We start from the raw sequence: 15,388 nt of genomic DNA, 5'->3' as shown, positions 1-15,388 counted from the left end.
TTTTTCTGCTTTATATGTGGTGTGATACTAATATATATTAGCAGTGGGTAGATAATTAAACTGGACTAAAAGGATTACCTATGCATCCTTCCAAGGTTTATGAAATTTGTCAAAAAAACCCCACCCCTGTATAACTATTGGATAGTTCCAGAAACCCCAAAATGCCCTTGAGAATTCAAAAAATAAAAATTGTTTTATCCAACAATTAAAAAGTGAAAAGGCAGTTTATGGTACACTTCCCTTTGAGCACCACACTGTATTGTTTCAAGTACAAAGATGCAATACATCTACTTAAATTATCAGAGATGAAAGAACAAGTAAACAATTTTTTTCATCTCACCATCCTTTACAGATTAACCTGGGAAACATCTTTGATTCATTTGCTCATACACACAAATCTTTTCATATTTTACATAACATCAGCTGACTGAACAAATATGTGAAAACTTGAAAAACTTGCTAAGCATTCTATTAAAATATAGCTCAAATCTACAAAAATAAGATTGCATAGTATTTGCAAGTGTTTTGGGTTGTCTACACATGCTACAGGCTGATGTAAAGTTTTGGACCACAGAGTAGAAAAATGTTAGTTTTAAAACAGTATTTTGCAAAAGACTCAAGTGCTGGAACAGTGCCAGACAAGAACCACACTCCTTGTCCTTGCAAATGGCTATGCCAACTCATAGTATTTCCCAGTCTCAGGATCAAAATAACAATTTAGGCATGGGTCATACAAGAGAGTGAGAACTTCATCTTCTTCAGCCCTGAAGTCATCACCTTCACCTAAAACAAAATGAAGAGTCCATTAATTTTGGTTTGTCTAGTAAAAAAACAACAGGTAAGGAAGTACAATATTATGCTCCAATAATGGCCAAGCAGATCCCTTTGGGAAGCTGACAAGCAGGGCAGAAGGTGACAGCCCTTCTCCTGTTAAGAGATGAATACAGCCTTGGTAAATGGAGGTACCGCTCTTAGCTACTATGGCTAAACTTGAATATTAAGCTGTGGGGCTGCCCCTGGATCCTCCCAACAACTGTGAAAAAGGTGAATTCAATGTATGAGATCATTGGGAAAGGGACCACAAATTAAATGGCCAATATTGTAATGCCTTTATACAAATCTATGGTATGACCACACTTGGAATACTGCGTGTAATTCTGACCACTGCATCTCAAAAAGGATATTGTCATACTGGAAAGGGCAACCCAATTGTCCAGATGGTTGGAGCAACTCCCATACGAGGAAAGGTTAGAGCATTTGGGGCTTTTTAGTATAGTAAAAAGGTGAGCAAAGGAGGACAGGCTAGAGATGAATAACATTATCTGTGCAATGGAGAAAGTGGACAGCGAGTTTCCCCCCTCTCTCATAATACTGGAACTCAGTTATCCAATGAAGCTTTATGCTAGGATATTGACAGACAAAAGGAAGTTCTTCTCCACCCATCACATAGTTAAGCTATGGAACTTGCTAACACATGGTGTGGTGATTGCCACCAACTTAAAAGGGGATTAGACAAAGTCATGGAGGATAAGCCTTTTAATGGCTACTAGTCATGACAACTATATCAGTATCAGAGAAGACATGCCTCTGAAATTCAATCAGGGAAAGAACAGTAGGACAGGACTATTATGCTCATGCCCTGTTTATGGGCTTCCCAAAGGCATCTGGTTGGCCACTGTTAGAAACAGTATGCTGGACTAGATAGAATTTTAGTCTGAACCACAGGGCTGCTCTTATGTTCTTAATTCAGGCACGCAGAGACACCACTGAGAAGTTACAGAGAAACTCAACTGTGGCTACCAACTCCCAGTATTTCATTATTCCATCACATATGTTAAAAATGCAGGCAGAGACATATGAGCCCATTTCACAAAGAAGTCTTTTTATAAAAGCTAAAAAGGCAGATGATGGATAATAATCTGATGGCAAATAATAATTCACAGCTGAATACAGGCAGTATTCCACATTTCATCTTAAGTGTTTACCTCTTTCTCGGAACGACAGTACAAAGTAACTGCACTGTTATGCTCTGCTGGCTCAGAGTAATGGCCTGGTATGCCAGCCTCAGCGGCTCCACAATGTTTAGAATGTATTTACAGCTGAGACCATTTAGTTCTAGAGGGTCTAGATTGTGCATTGATACCCCTACTCCAGTTCCAGTATGTTTTCTCCTTTATGCTTTGTTACTCAACTCGTTTTTTTATGTCCTAAAGAATACACACCCTCTCCCGGGAGCATGGGAGGTAGATTAAACAATTTCAAAGTGGTAGTGGATGGATTGCTGAATGATGCTCTTTATTTTAAAAGCATGGAAGCTAAACTGACTTCTGTATGATGGCACCACAGAAGATTTATGAATTGCAGGTGACTGGTATCTGCACTGCCCTCATTCACAGCTCATCACAGTATGGAGGCCTCCCGATTGTCAGTATTTTGCAGGAGGGATTCAAGTGTATATCAGAACTTTATGTTTGCACAGTTAAAGTGGATTAAAGTACTCTGTTGCTCAAATGCAACAAATCCACTTAAAAATAAACAAGACTTTTTGCAGTTTGGAAAGTGATGGGGAAATACACAGAAATGTATGGGATGAATGAAAGATTAACCGAAAGGCATGTGACCGTCCTGTGAGCAAAGCAGGATGAATGCTCACTGTCATCTAACCATTCTCTAAACAAATCAGAACAAATGCTCAATAAAGACTGGGTATAGTCTATCCTCTATGCAGGTTTTGTGCCAGCAAATCAGGATAATAAACTGGTTGTCTGGAGGGGCCCTATATTTTATTGGTGTACAGCCCAGTACACCAGGGGTGCTGGACAGCTCTGCAAAGTTGTGGTGAACCAGGAAACAGTGCAGATTTTCTAAGTAACTAAAGACAACCATTGTATACAGAGGAGGCAGTATGCACCTGGACACTATGTGCTAGGGACAAGGAAAAGGGGAAGGCTGACATCCTCATACTCTGCTTGGGAGCACTCAGAGGTGTTTGACTGCCCACTCTTGGAACCAGAATGCTGGACCCTACTAGGGTATGATCTGGCCAGGCAATTCTCAGGCCAGAAAGAAAATTGAATTAATGTGGCAATCATTACAGAAGGGGGATTTTACAAAAGGAAGTGTTACTCCCATTTTTTTCTGTCCATGTCATCCCTTCAAACCTATACATTGCTCAGTTAAGTAAAGACATATTTCTAAAGAAGCAAACACTCACTAAACAGGGATCTATAAAATGGAAAAAAGGGCCTTTCATGTATTAACCATGAGTTATGCCCCCAAATAAAGGATATCATAGAGATCTTTTATTAGCATGAAGAACAAAATTGAGTTTTTGTTTTTGTTTTAGGATCTCATTAGAGATGCATATAAAAGTTGGCAAGGAAAAAAGAAAGCAGTAAATAACCACAGGTTTTCTTGTGTGATAATGTGGATTTTGCTATCTTCAAGCCTTTGTGTGTCTGTGATTTAGGAGGCATCAACCTCCCTCGGATGGCACCTGCTTTTTGTATTGCAGTTTCCACTATGTCTGTAATTCACCCAACAACGATGTGAGAGTTCTTGGATTTAAGGTGATATACAGCTTGATCCAATGGGCGATTGCACTGAAGAAATAGTCGAAACAACTAAGAGGAGATATACTCATACAAAACAAGGGGACAGCTTGTCCTGGGATGTGACCCTGACCTCAATTTTCACAGGGGATGCCATCAGCTACATTTAATAGTGAGATAATGCCAGTTGCGATGCTTTTTTGTGTTAGAGGGAGTTTATAATGTGGCCTTAATATGGTGGAAGGTTCAGGGTTGGGATCTAAAGAACTGCACAGCTAGTTCCATATATCCAAGAGGGCTGTGTATGTGTATGTCTTGAACAGCAGCCCCCAAGTCAAAACGCTTTAGAAAGTGAGGAGACTTATGAAAAAAGTTTGGGGTGTGTGTGTGTATGTGTCTTCTGTTCTAAGGAAAAGGTCAACAATCTCATTGGGTATGTCCAAAGAAGCTTTCTCTCTTGGCCCAGGTATTCTACCTTGGCTTATGGACAAGCTGGATATAAAGCAACAATTAGTTTTTTTTATTGTAAACACCTCTGTGGGTATATAAACATAGTGAAACAAAAGACACTTCAAAACTCATGTGAACAGTTACCCCCCTGCATGGGAAAATGCAACTGTGGCACCACTCACAGGATTGGGAGTAAACGTCCTGATTACCATTCCTGCCTCCTTAGTTAAGAAGGTTAAGGCTTGTATATGTATATATATATATACTTGTACAACCCTTGCCAATCCATTACCTCATTGGTCTTCAGTTAAGGGAATCAGAACCCACAAATGCACTGTGGCCTCGCCTAAAGTGGGCCAAACTAGTGGTACCATAACAATAAAAAGGTGTGTGTGTGTGGGGGGGGGAGAAAGGTGGGAAGAAGGAGAAAGAAAGCACAATTTTATATTTCAAATTTGTACTACTTGTATACCAGTCCAATTGTCAAAAGAACATCAGAAGAGCCCTGTTAGATCAGACCAAAGGTCCACGTAAGTCCAGCATCCTGTATGCCAGAATGGCCAGTCAGATACCTCCAGGAAGTCCATAAGCAGAGCATAAATGGAAATAGCCCGCCCTACCTCTTGCTTCCCAAAACCTAGCATTCAGTGGCATACTACCACTGAACATGGAGGTTCCACACAGTTGTCATGACTAACAGCCACAGACAGACCCCTTTCTCCATGAATTTGTCTGCTCTGCTTTGAAAGCCAGTGGCCAGCACTATGTCTTGTAGCAGAAAACTCCATAATTACACATTATGTGAAATATTTTGTTTTGTCTACCCTGAATCCACCACCAATTAATTTTACTTTTTGCTTTGTTTTATTATTGTTATTAATTATTGTATGGAGTTTCGTACATGAGTGCGAGCACCTTGAACTTAGTCTGGTAGCTTATTATTTATTTATGTAATCATTTATTAAATTTATATTCTGCCCTTCCTCCCTGAAGGAGCCCAGGGCAGCAAACAAAAATGCTAAAAACACTCTAAACATCTTCAAAACAAAAGACTTTAAAACATAGTAAAACAAAACATCTTTAAAAAATCTTAAAAAGCAATTCCAACACAGATGCAGACTGTGATAAGGTCTCTACTTAAAAGAGTTGTTGAAAGAAGAAGGCCTTCAGTAGGTGCCAGAAAGATAACAGAAAAGGTGCCTGTCTTAATATTTAAGAGATGGTACCTGCCTAATATTGCCTACTCAGTCTCATTGCAAATGCAATTCCAGGGCAGACTACAAGTAAAACAAATCTAGTTACATAATACAATTACCCAAAGGACTGGGCACATATATTACAACCAGCCAGCTAAAAAAATAAACATCAGTACTGGCACTAAGCTCCAATTTCAGATGGATGATCTGATTTCTCCACACTATATGTAATTTTGGCTTACTAGCAAGAATCCTGGGAATTGTAGTTTGGTGCAGGTGCCAATAATTGTTTTGTTAGAGATCTCTAACTTCCTCTCAAATTAGAATTCCCTAAGGGGGGAAAATACTAGTAAACCAGTATATTACACCCTGACAAATACAGAAGGAGATGGAGAATGAAGGACAAAACGGAAACATACACACACACCTGGAATCCAGATTGGGGTTAAATGTGGATGCAGGGCCTACTGCATTAGATTAACCCGAATAGGCTATAAACCACACCACTCTGAAAGTGGCCAATCTAGTCTGATCTCAGAACCTGAGCAAAGTTTGGCTGTACTTGGGGATAAGCCCCTATCAACTTAAAAAAAAGGAACTATTGAGAAAGAGGAAGCTGATCAAACCATAGCACCTTTCGATACATTCCAGTTGCCCTAGCTAACCAGATATATGGACACATGAGGCAAGGAGATATAAGATGTGCTCCTCATGTGGGACTATTCAAAGAACATGAGCTACAAATCCACTCTTATTAAGGCAATGCTGCACCAGGTCAAAGTGAGATTTCTTATAGGATACGCATAGCTCACAGGTTGTTGAGTCTAGTTCAATATTTTAACCTGTATCAGATGTTATCCATGAACTGCAACAAAGCAATTTTGGAGTGACTGATTCCTACATATGGCAACCCAAGATATATGCCACCCTGATCTACTAAAAAAGGCCAGATATGGATGTGACAAATAAATAAACTGATAAAATAAACACAGAAAAGCTTAATATGAAGCTGCATGATCTCATCTTCTTAGGGAAACATTCACTGGTGCATGTATCCTGCATGAATATTTCTAGCCCCATTTGAACCCAATGCTTAACAAAGCATGCTCCCTTTTTGTTTAAAAGCAGATTCTTGGCATACATACAAAAATGAAATTCTGTAAAAGAGAAAGCATAATGTTAATATTCAAACTTTCCAGTGTCAAATTCAGTGTCAAATGTATTGCTGTTCTGAAGGCAGGTCAGATGAACAGAATTTTGCAGGCAATATATAGTGTGATTTCTAAGGTCCAGTTCCTCAGCTATCAACGTTGTAGGCAGTGAAGCATGGCTGCAGGAACTGAATTTTATTATATTAAAAATGTTCTCAGTGCCCTATCAGAAATATATATCTAATGTGTCTTTAACTCAAGGATTACCATCCCATTGCCTTTGGCATGTTTAGGGCCCTTAACGTAATGTATTGTCAGATCCCTCAAAGCAAGGTCCTGTCTTGACAGCTATTCTGCCGTCAAAAGCAATTTACAATTTTACATGCCCATGAAAAGATTCCCAATCTGAGGAGCATCATCTATATCAAAGAATAAATCACTCTGATAGCTTCATTCCTGAGGACAGCCAAAATACATAGCTGAGATATACCAAGATCTCACACTAAATTTTCTGCACATGGAGGAAAATGAAGTGAACCCATAGTAATCATGAGAGCAGTGTGCCCTAATGAAAGTGGGGAGAGAAAGAGAAACTTTTGTTTAAATATTGATGGCTCCTCACTACATTCATGCCAGAATTGCTTACTTAACCTACTGAATATTCCTCACAAAACGGATAGTCCAATCTTGCAGGTTTCTGTACCGCTACAATAGCAGTGGCACTAGTGCAAGCTGGCCTATGTTCTCTGGGCTACAGGCTGAGGTACTCACTTACTTAATATTCAGTTTTTGTGTATGCAACATTACACTGGTAAAAAAAATATATATGAAGGGTGGGGAACTGCATCTGGCTACATCCAGCCATTTTGACAGGTGGGCAGGCAAAGGCTCAGGGGGCTGCAGGCTACAATGACCAGCTGACTGGCGGTGCTTGCAATCCCTGCTTCCTTTGGAGAGGTAGCGGCAAAGGCACTGGTGACCAGCTGAACAGCAGTGACTGAAATGCTGCTTTCGGCAGGGAGCTGTGTCTTTACTTGCCCCACATTTGATGTGATCCTTTTATAGAACTAATTTATATTAGCTATGGTCTCTGGCTGTGGGAAGAGATATGCTCTCTTGCTCCAGCTTCTTTCTTGAATGCCTATGTCCTTCTGCTCCCACACTAGTTCCAATTGCAAGTGAGTGGGGAACATATTTTCTAGGCACACTGTTCTTACCTTGAGTGCTCAGGTGTTTTGTCGTGTAAGCATGTTCTGCCAGCTGTTGGCTTGGAGGAATTATAGGAGGGCTGAACACATTTAACCAATCCCTGAAAAAGACAAATTAAACCATCAAAGTTCTAAAGAGAAAAAAGTGTAACTTACATTACAGCTGATACAGCTTTGTGTAATCTGAGGCCATCACCCCACTGGTTCCAATTTGGCTGGGGGAAAAATCTCTATGCAAACAAAAAAAAAGGAGAGAAAAAAGAAAGACATACTAGGACTTTTTAAGGAAGTAATGAGCTACGTTATTTAATAGAAAGACGAGTAAGAGGTGACATGAGAGAGGTGTATAAAATTATGCATGGCATGAAGAAAGTGAAAAGTTTTTCCTCCTCCCTCACGACACTGGAACTCGTGGACATCCAATGAAGCTGAATGCTGGAAGGTTCAGGACATACTAAAGAAAACACTTTTTCACACAGTGCATTCTTCTTTGCACAGTGCGTAGTTAAACTATGGAATTTGCTCCCATAGGAGGCACTGATGGCCACCATCTTGGATGGTTTCAACAAAGTATGAGATCAATTCATGGAAGATAAGGCTTTCAATGGCTACATATATTTGGAGGCAATATTTCTGAATACCAACTGCTGGAATCCGCAGGAGAAGAGAGTGCTCTTGCGCTCATGTCCTGCTTGTGGCCTTCCCATAGACATCTGGTTGGCCACTGTTAGGATGCTGGACTAGATGGGCTTATTGGACTGATCCAGCAGGCTCTTCTTATGTACATTACATTTCACTTTTTGTATACTGCTGTTCATGGGTGAGCAGGGATAATCTGCTGTAACCACTGCTCTGTATTTGGTGTGATTAGTAAGTTCTAACAGTGTAAAATGAGGCATTTCATTTAGTATGAAATAAGCTCTTCTATTTTGCTGCTGAAGTTCAATAGAGATGGCTTAGACTGGAGATTTTTGCAGATATTACCTTAACTCTTTAAAAGATTTACTAGGCAATCATGAAGGCCAGAAACTATTTTTTAAATGAAAGCTGAAATGCAAAGAATAGTGTCCCTGTCTATAGACCAATCTTTCAATAAAATAGGATTACAGACCCCCCCCCTCAACATTCTACTTTAAGGAGTGTCTGACCCTGTCCACATAGAAATGCAACTTGAAGAAAATGCCTCTTTGACAAAGTGCTCTCTTGGGAAAATAATTTAATACTGACATGGTTTCAATATAGTGTGCAGCACTATTTAGAGCTGATCCAGCAAATATAGGAGCCAGGAACTTCCAGAATTGATCTTGAAACATTAGTTAAGAACCAGAACCATAATAAAAGCATACACTGATTCCCTTTTGTTAGCACTAGGAAAAGGTAGAGAGCAGGGACAATGCCACCCAAGCTCTAGAACTGTACTGTTTTCAATTTATTTATTTATTTATTTTTATTTTATTTATACCCCGCCTTTCCTTCCAGCAGGAGCCCAGGGTGGCAAACAGAAACACTAAAAACACTTTAAAACATCATAAAAAGACCTTAAAATACATTAAAACAAAACAAAAACATTAAAAAATCTTTAAAAACACCTGTAAAAAAAGGTTTAAAGATATTAAAAGACATATTAAAAGCAATTCTAACACAGATGCAGACTGGGATAGGTCTCAACTTAAAAGGCTTGTTGGAAGAAGAAAGTCTTCAAAAGGCACCAAAAAGATAGCAGAGATGGCGCCTGCCTAATATTTAAGGGGAGGGAATTCCACAGGGTAGGTGCCACCATACTAAAGGTCAGTTTCCTATATTGTACAGAATGAACCTCCTGATAAGATGGTATCTGCAGAGGCCCTCACCTGCAGAGCGCAGTGATCGGCTGGGTATATAAGGGGTAAGATGGTCTTTCAGGTATCCTGGTCCCGAGCTGTATAGGGCTTTGTACACCAAAACTAGAACCTTGAACTTGGTCCAGTAGCAAATGGGCAGCCAGTGCAGCTCTTTCAGCAGCAGGGTGACATGTTGGCAATACCCTGCTCCAGTAAGCAGTCTTGCCGCTGCATTTTGCACTAGCTGCAGCTTCCGGACCAACCTCAAAGGCAGCCCCACACAGAGAGCATTACAGTAATCCAGCCTAGAGGTTACCAGTGCATGGACAACAGTGGTCAGGCTATCTCGGTCCAGAAATGGCTGCAGCTGTCTTATCAGCCGAAGCTGGTAAAAGGCACTCCTAGCCACAGAGGTCACCTGGGCCTCTAGCGACAAAGATGGATCCAGGAGCACCCCCAGACTATGGACCTGCTCTTTCAGAGGGAGTACAACCCCATCCAAAGCAGGCAACTGACCAATTATCCGAACTTGGGAACCACCAACCCACAGTGCCTCCGTCTTGCTAGGATTCAGACTCAGTTTACTGGCCCTCATCCAGCCCACCACCGAGTCCAAGCACCAGTCCAGGGCTTGCACGGCCTCTCCCGATTCAGATGTTATGGAGAAACAAGAGCTGGGTGTCGTCAGCATACTGCTGACACCTCGCCCCAAATCTCCTGATGACTGCTCCCAAGGGCTTCATATAGATGTTAAACAGCATGGGGGACAAGATGGTACCCTGAGGCACCCCACAGCACAGCTGCCATTTATGAGGTACCTTGGGCCCCTTCCACTCCTGTATATTTTTTGCGAGGAGGGGGTATAAGAAAGACTGGAGATCCACAGAAGTGATTTCAAAGAGTTGACTATATGGTATGAAAAAGGTACTACTGTCTCTGGTTGAACACCTTTCTGGGTTTTTGTGGTGCTTCAAAAAAACTTGAAAAATTTATTTGACTAAAAGTAATAGTGGACTAAAATAAAGGTTTGTACACCACAGAGAAGAATGTTTCTGTCATTCAAACATCTGTTCTTTTAAGTATCTGTCTCCAGCTTGAGAGTGTGACCAGGACTGCAATCCTATATACTAGCCTTCCTCAATCTGATGCCCTCCAGATGTTTTGAATGACACTTTCCATCAGTCCATGGCCAATGGTCAAGAATGATGAGAGATGTACACCAAACCATCTGGAATGTGAAAAACATGAGCTTGCATGGTCTACTGCATTCCCAATGGGCAATTTAAACTGGTAATATGGTCCCCAGATCAAAAATGTGTCCTCACCTCTGCATTAAATGAAGATATATTGGCCTGGAGCTTAAATGCTTGCTATACATTTAACAACAGTTAGTGGGGAAGGGCCCTAGATCAGCGGCAGAGCATCTGCTTTGCATGCAGAAAATCTCAGGCATCTCCAGATAGGGTTGTGATAAGTTCACTGTCTAAAACCCTGGAGATCCGTTGTGAGTCAGTGTAGATGGACCAATGGTCTGACTCAGTTTAAAGCATCTTCCTCTGCTCCTATGTAACAGACATTTGTCAAACAAAATATATCCCCTTAACAATTTTGTGTATACACAGACTTCTTCAGCAATCCTAAAAGCTCCAATTGTAGACAATGAAAAGTGATGATAATAATAAGATGAGTTACTGAACCAGTTATTAGGACTCAGCAAATTTTCTCATGACATTTTCATGGCAGTGGGAACATTTTTAGAGGAGAAGCTGAACAGAGATGAACAGGCAGACAGGCATGTTTTAGCATGATTTTCAGAGATGCCCAGGACTTACAGCTATAGACACCCCATCAAGATATAAATATCTATGAAAATCAAGCAGTCGCAAACTAATGCTACATGGCAATGCAACATTTCTTTATCTGTACCTGCAATACCTCATGAATCACTTCAGGCGACAACTATACAGTTATGTCTCTTCCTCCCATTACGAACAGTATTTTGGGCATATGCTAACTATGGATTATTTTCTATCTGACAAAGCATCTGGACAAATGGCACCAAACTGTACTGATTTATTAAGCCTGAACCATTCAAAAAGAATATGAGGCTGGCATATACATTCATTTCATCCCCCCAGGCCGCCTTAAACTGCCTACCCAATTTCAGATCAGCACACTGAAGTCAGCCTTCTCCCACCTCCTCACCTTGGTTATTCTGTTTTCCTAGCTCAGCACCTCATGGCCCACCCAGTTACCAGACTAAGAACTTCAGTATTCCAGACATCCTTCCATAACTTGATGATGAAGCGGTTAGGGATGGGGAATAATTTTGGTTCAGTTTGCAGCTCAAGGCAAACCTACCTAAATCACACTTTATGAAACTATATGAGAGCCTAAATGCAGCAATCCTCTTAACGTTGCATTTCTCTGAATTTTACAATGCAGTTCTCCAGCCCATGGCACAATGTTGATGGCGGACACCAACATTCCCAAAGCCTTCAAGTACAAAAAATGCACATACTGGGGCATAGTTTGCATAAAAATGCATACTTTGGGCAAAACTGTATACAAAAATGTGTATATCAGGAGAAATCCTCAGTAAAATGGTGAATTTTCATGAGGAACTTTTTTTTTTTTAAATGCAAACTGATGTGGCCATGTGGAAACCTGAGCTTAAGAGCAAAAACATTAAAAACAGAGAGAAACCGAAATTGACCGATTCACCCATCCCTCGCAATGGGAAGGGGCTCTTGCAAGCATGTCATTTCTTAAAAGGTGAAGTGGCAGGTAGGAATCAGGCAGGTATATATATAATTTACTTATTTAATGGCATTTAAATCCACTTTCCAGGCAACCCCATCCAAAGTGACTTACAGCATTAACCCCACCTCCCACCCCAAATGGAGGAAGAAAGAGCTGGGAAGCTGCATCCTGCAACCTGGACATCTTGCCTCATACTGACAGACTGTGGGTCCTGGATGTGGTTGCCTAACAGCAGTGAGGGAAAAAGCACTCAGCACTTACATAGTCCAGGGATGAGTCTGGGCTTCAAGTTGCATACACATTCTGGGGTCCAGGGATGGTGATCCTACTTGCCAGAAAAAGAGAAGGGAACCCTTGAATAATGGTTTTGGATCCCTCTCCTTATGGTAACAACCCGTGTAATAATTTGGCAGCAACCATAACTTCATTAGCAAGAGAGAGTTTTTTGGGGTGTGTGTGTGAGTTGGAACCATCTTGTTGAACTACACAATGAATTGTGTGTGCTTTCCTTTCCCCGCATCTTCCATTCCGTGGCTGATGTGGCATCTGCAAATATGGCAGGGATGCAAACTCTTCTAGAAACAGGAACTGGGGCTGAGTTGCAAGAAACCAAAACACATTTCATATAGTAAAGTCTAATGCAAGGGTCAAACTACACACAAGGTTAATCAAATGTACTTACATCAACCACACTATTTTCTCTCCTTAAAAAACAAAACACTAAAGCAGCCATACAGGCTGCAGGACTTTGATGGGAGAACAACATGGGTCATTTTATTCTTTCACTGAGCTGGTTTCCTGAGCCTTCAAGCTGTTTTGGCCTCACAAGTGAAAAGAAAAAAAAATACCAGGGGAGTTTAATTCAAACTTTTTGTAATCACCACTACAGTTAAGTAATCCACTATCATTTTCCTGGCTGCATAGAGAGAATCACAGAACACCATGGATAATGGCTCCTCTAGGAAATGGCTGCGGAGGAAGCGTTTTGCTCCAGTAAATCACAAGATTTGTTGGGGAGTCCTATAATTAAGAAGGGAGTTTGGGTTGGTTAATCCACAGTTCCACATACTGTTTACTTACTACTTTATTAAACCTGATCTACTTTGTGGAACTTGTTCTGCAGAATGGTTTGAAGACAAGTTCCATGTTCAGTCCGACTTTTAGCAACTATGACACCCCTTATAAAAGTTAATAGATTTAGGGTCAGACCAAGATATTTTACTGCTTGAGGTGAAGGGTGATATGTTTCCCATTCCACATTCAGAAAAACTAGACAGGAAGTTGAATACATCTTGAACACTGGGAATGATATATACTCCTCTACTTGTCCACTGCATTGGAGAACAGCAGGCTAGCTTCGGAAGTGCAGAGAAGGCTATCCGGCACATCGCCCACCATCTCAACGCTGTTTACCTCCCCTCCAGCATTTGCTGCCTGGTCCACTCTGTCTAATGGTAGATGTGGCCCTATATATTTTCCTTGCTTCCCTTGCCCTAAAAGCTCATTGAGTACACTTACCTACATGCTATAACTTTTGCTGCACTTCCCTCATCCCACCCCTCCTCCAAACCTATATATAGGCTTGTCACTCATTCACTTTTAATGCATTGTCTATAAGTAATATTTATTATTATTTATTATTTATTACATTTGTATACCGCCCCATAGCTGAAGATCTCTGGGCGGTTTACAACAATTAAAAACTTTAAAATCAAATATGCAAATTTAAAAACACTTAAAAAAAAACAATTTGGGGGAGATTCCTGCCTGGCCAGCTCTGCACCTTGAACACAAGCCCATCTGTCCATTCAAGAACATGAAGGACAGTCTAGCAGCAAAAGTGGGTCGCTCTCTTCCCTCCACCCTCAAAGGCAGCACTCTTCCTTGTCCATTTCAACCAGAGGCTGGTGGTGAGGCTCCCCTTCAGAGCCTTCCTCTGTAGCCACCTCCTGTGGGGCAGCTGCCTGAAGCAGGGCCACTTTGTAGGAGGCTGAAGAGGGGCCAATTCCACAGAGAGAGAGGGAGGCTGTGCAACACCATGCAGACAAACCGGCTTCCACTGTTGCCATCAACAAGGAAGGAAGCCAGAGGACCAGGGCTGTGTCATAGATGCGGGTAGTGTCAAAAGGGCACTCGTTTGTTATCACAGTGCGGGCATCAGCTGGAAGGGCAGAACTGTTGCAACTGGTAAAGAGATGACGGCCACCGTTGACAACAGTGAGGAAGATGGCAAGTGCCAGCCCCACGCAGCAGGCTCCTGAGATCAGGACATTTGCTAGGGCGATAACAACCAGGATCCAAGGCAGGCAACGGCAGGAGAAGCTCCAGGACACCAGGATCACCAGGAGGCCAGCAGCAACGCTCAAGAGCCCAGAAGCCACCGCAACGACATTAGCTACGGCGTACTCTAAGGTGATGGTGTGCGCGGGCTGGGCCACGTGGCACAGGAGGGAGCCATGGACAATGGCCCCCAGCACGAAGGTCAAGTGGCCCAGGACCACCAGCGAGATGTGGCTGCGAGCTAGCCGCTGGGCCCTACAGCCTGCCTTGGACCCGCTGCCGCGCCCCATCCTGCTTCCTGATCCGGATTCAAGACAGACAAAAAAAAGTACTTCTTCACACAGCACATAGTTAAACAATGGAGTTCACTCCCACAAGAGGCAGTCATGGCCACCAACTTGTATGGCTTTAAAAGACGATTAGACAAATTCATGGTGAATAAGGCTATCAATGACTGCTAGCCATGATGGCTATGCTCTGCCCCCAAAGTCGGAGGCAATATGCTTCCAAATACCAGTTGCTGGAAGCCGCAGGAGGGGCGAGTGCTCTTTTGCTCAGGTTCTGCTTGTGGGTTTCCCACTTGCATCTGATTGGTCACTGTGAGAACAGGATGCGGGACTAGATGCGCCACTGGTCTGATACAGCTGGCTCTTCTTATGTTTTTATGTTCTTAACATTATAGGTGAAGTTTGTCCATTAGTTCTCATAAGAAGCAAAATCTCTCGATGCAAGTAAATCACAAGTCTGACAGATTTGTGGAGAGGCTATAGCTCAGTGGCAGATATCATGCCTTGTACACAGAGGGTCCCTGGAGCAATCCCTAGTCCAGTTAAAAAGGTCTTAAGCAATCGGAATGAGAAAATACCTGTTTCCTGAGGCCCTGAAGAGCCTGTCAGAGCAGACAACACTGGAAAAACCACCCGACTCAATTTAAGGCAGCTTTGCAGTTTGTATGTTGTTATGTTAATA

At 41.8% G+C, this 15,388-nt stretch overlaps 2 protein-coding genes across 2 annotated transcripts in view; both read right to left on the bottom strand.

Moving 5' to 3' along the window:
- Positions 1 to 225: 225 nt before the first annotated feature.
- The window catches only part of CFAP20DC (CFAP20 domain containing), a 277,854-nt gene continuing 262,691 nt past the window's right edge, over positions 226 to 15,388 (bottom strand). Inside the window, exons 15-16 of the mRNA XM_061622079.1 lie at positions 7,566 to 7,657; positions 226 to 783 (exon numbers count right to left, since the gene is read on the bottom strand). Coding sequence (XP_061478063.1) covers positions 671 to 783; positions 7,566 to 7,657 — 205 coding nt within the window. The 3' untranslated portion in view covers positions 226 to 670. The remainder of the gene's footprint in view (positions 784 to 7,565; positions 7,658 to 15,388) is intronic.
- On the bottom strand, positions 14,143 to 14,709 carry LOC133381985 (keratinocyte-associated protein 3-like; the record flags this gene model as incomplete). Its single annotated transcript, XM_061621630.1, has 1 exon — positions 14,143 to 14,709. A coding segment is annotated over exon 1 (567 nt), but the record flags the coding sequence as incomplete, so codon positions are not given.

The sequence above is a fragment of the Rhineura floridana genome, chromosome 3 (assembly GCF_030035675.1).
Source record: "Rhineura floridana isolate rRhiFlo1 chromosome 3, rRhiFlo1.hap2, whole genome shotgun sequence".
NCBI classification, from domain to species: Eukaryota; Metazoa; Chordata; class Lepidosauria; order Squamata; family Rhineuridae; genus Rhineura; species Rhineura floridana.
This window is presented reverse-complemented; position numbering and strand designations above follow the sequence as displayed.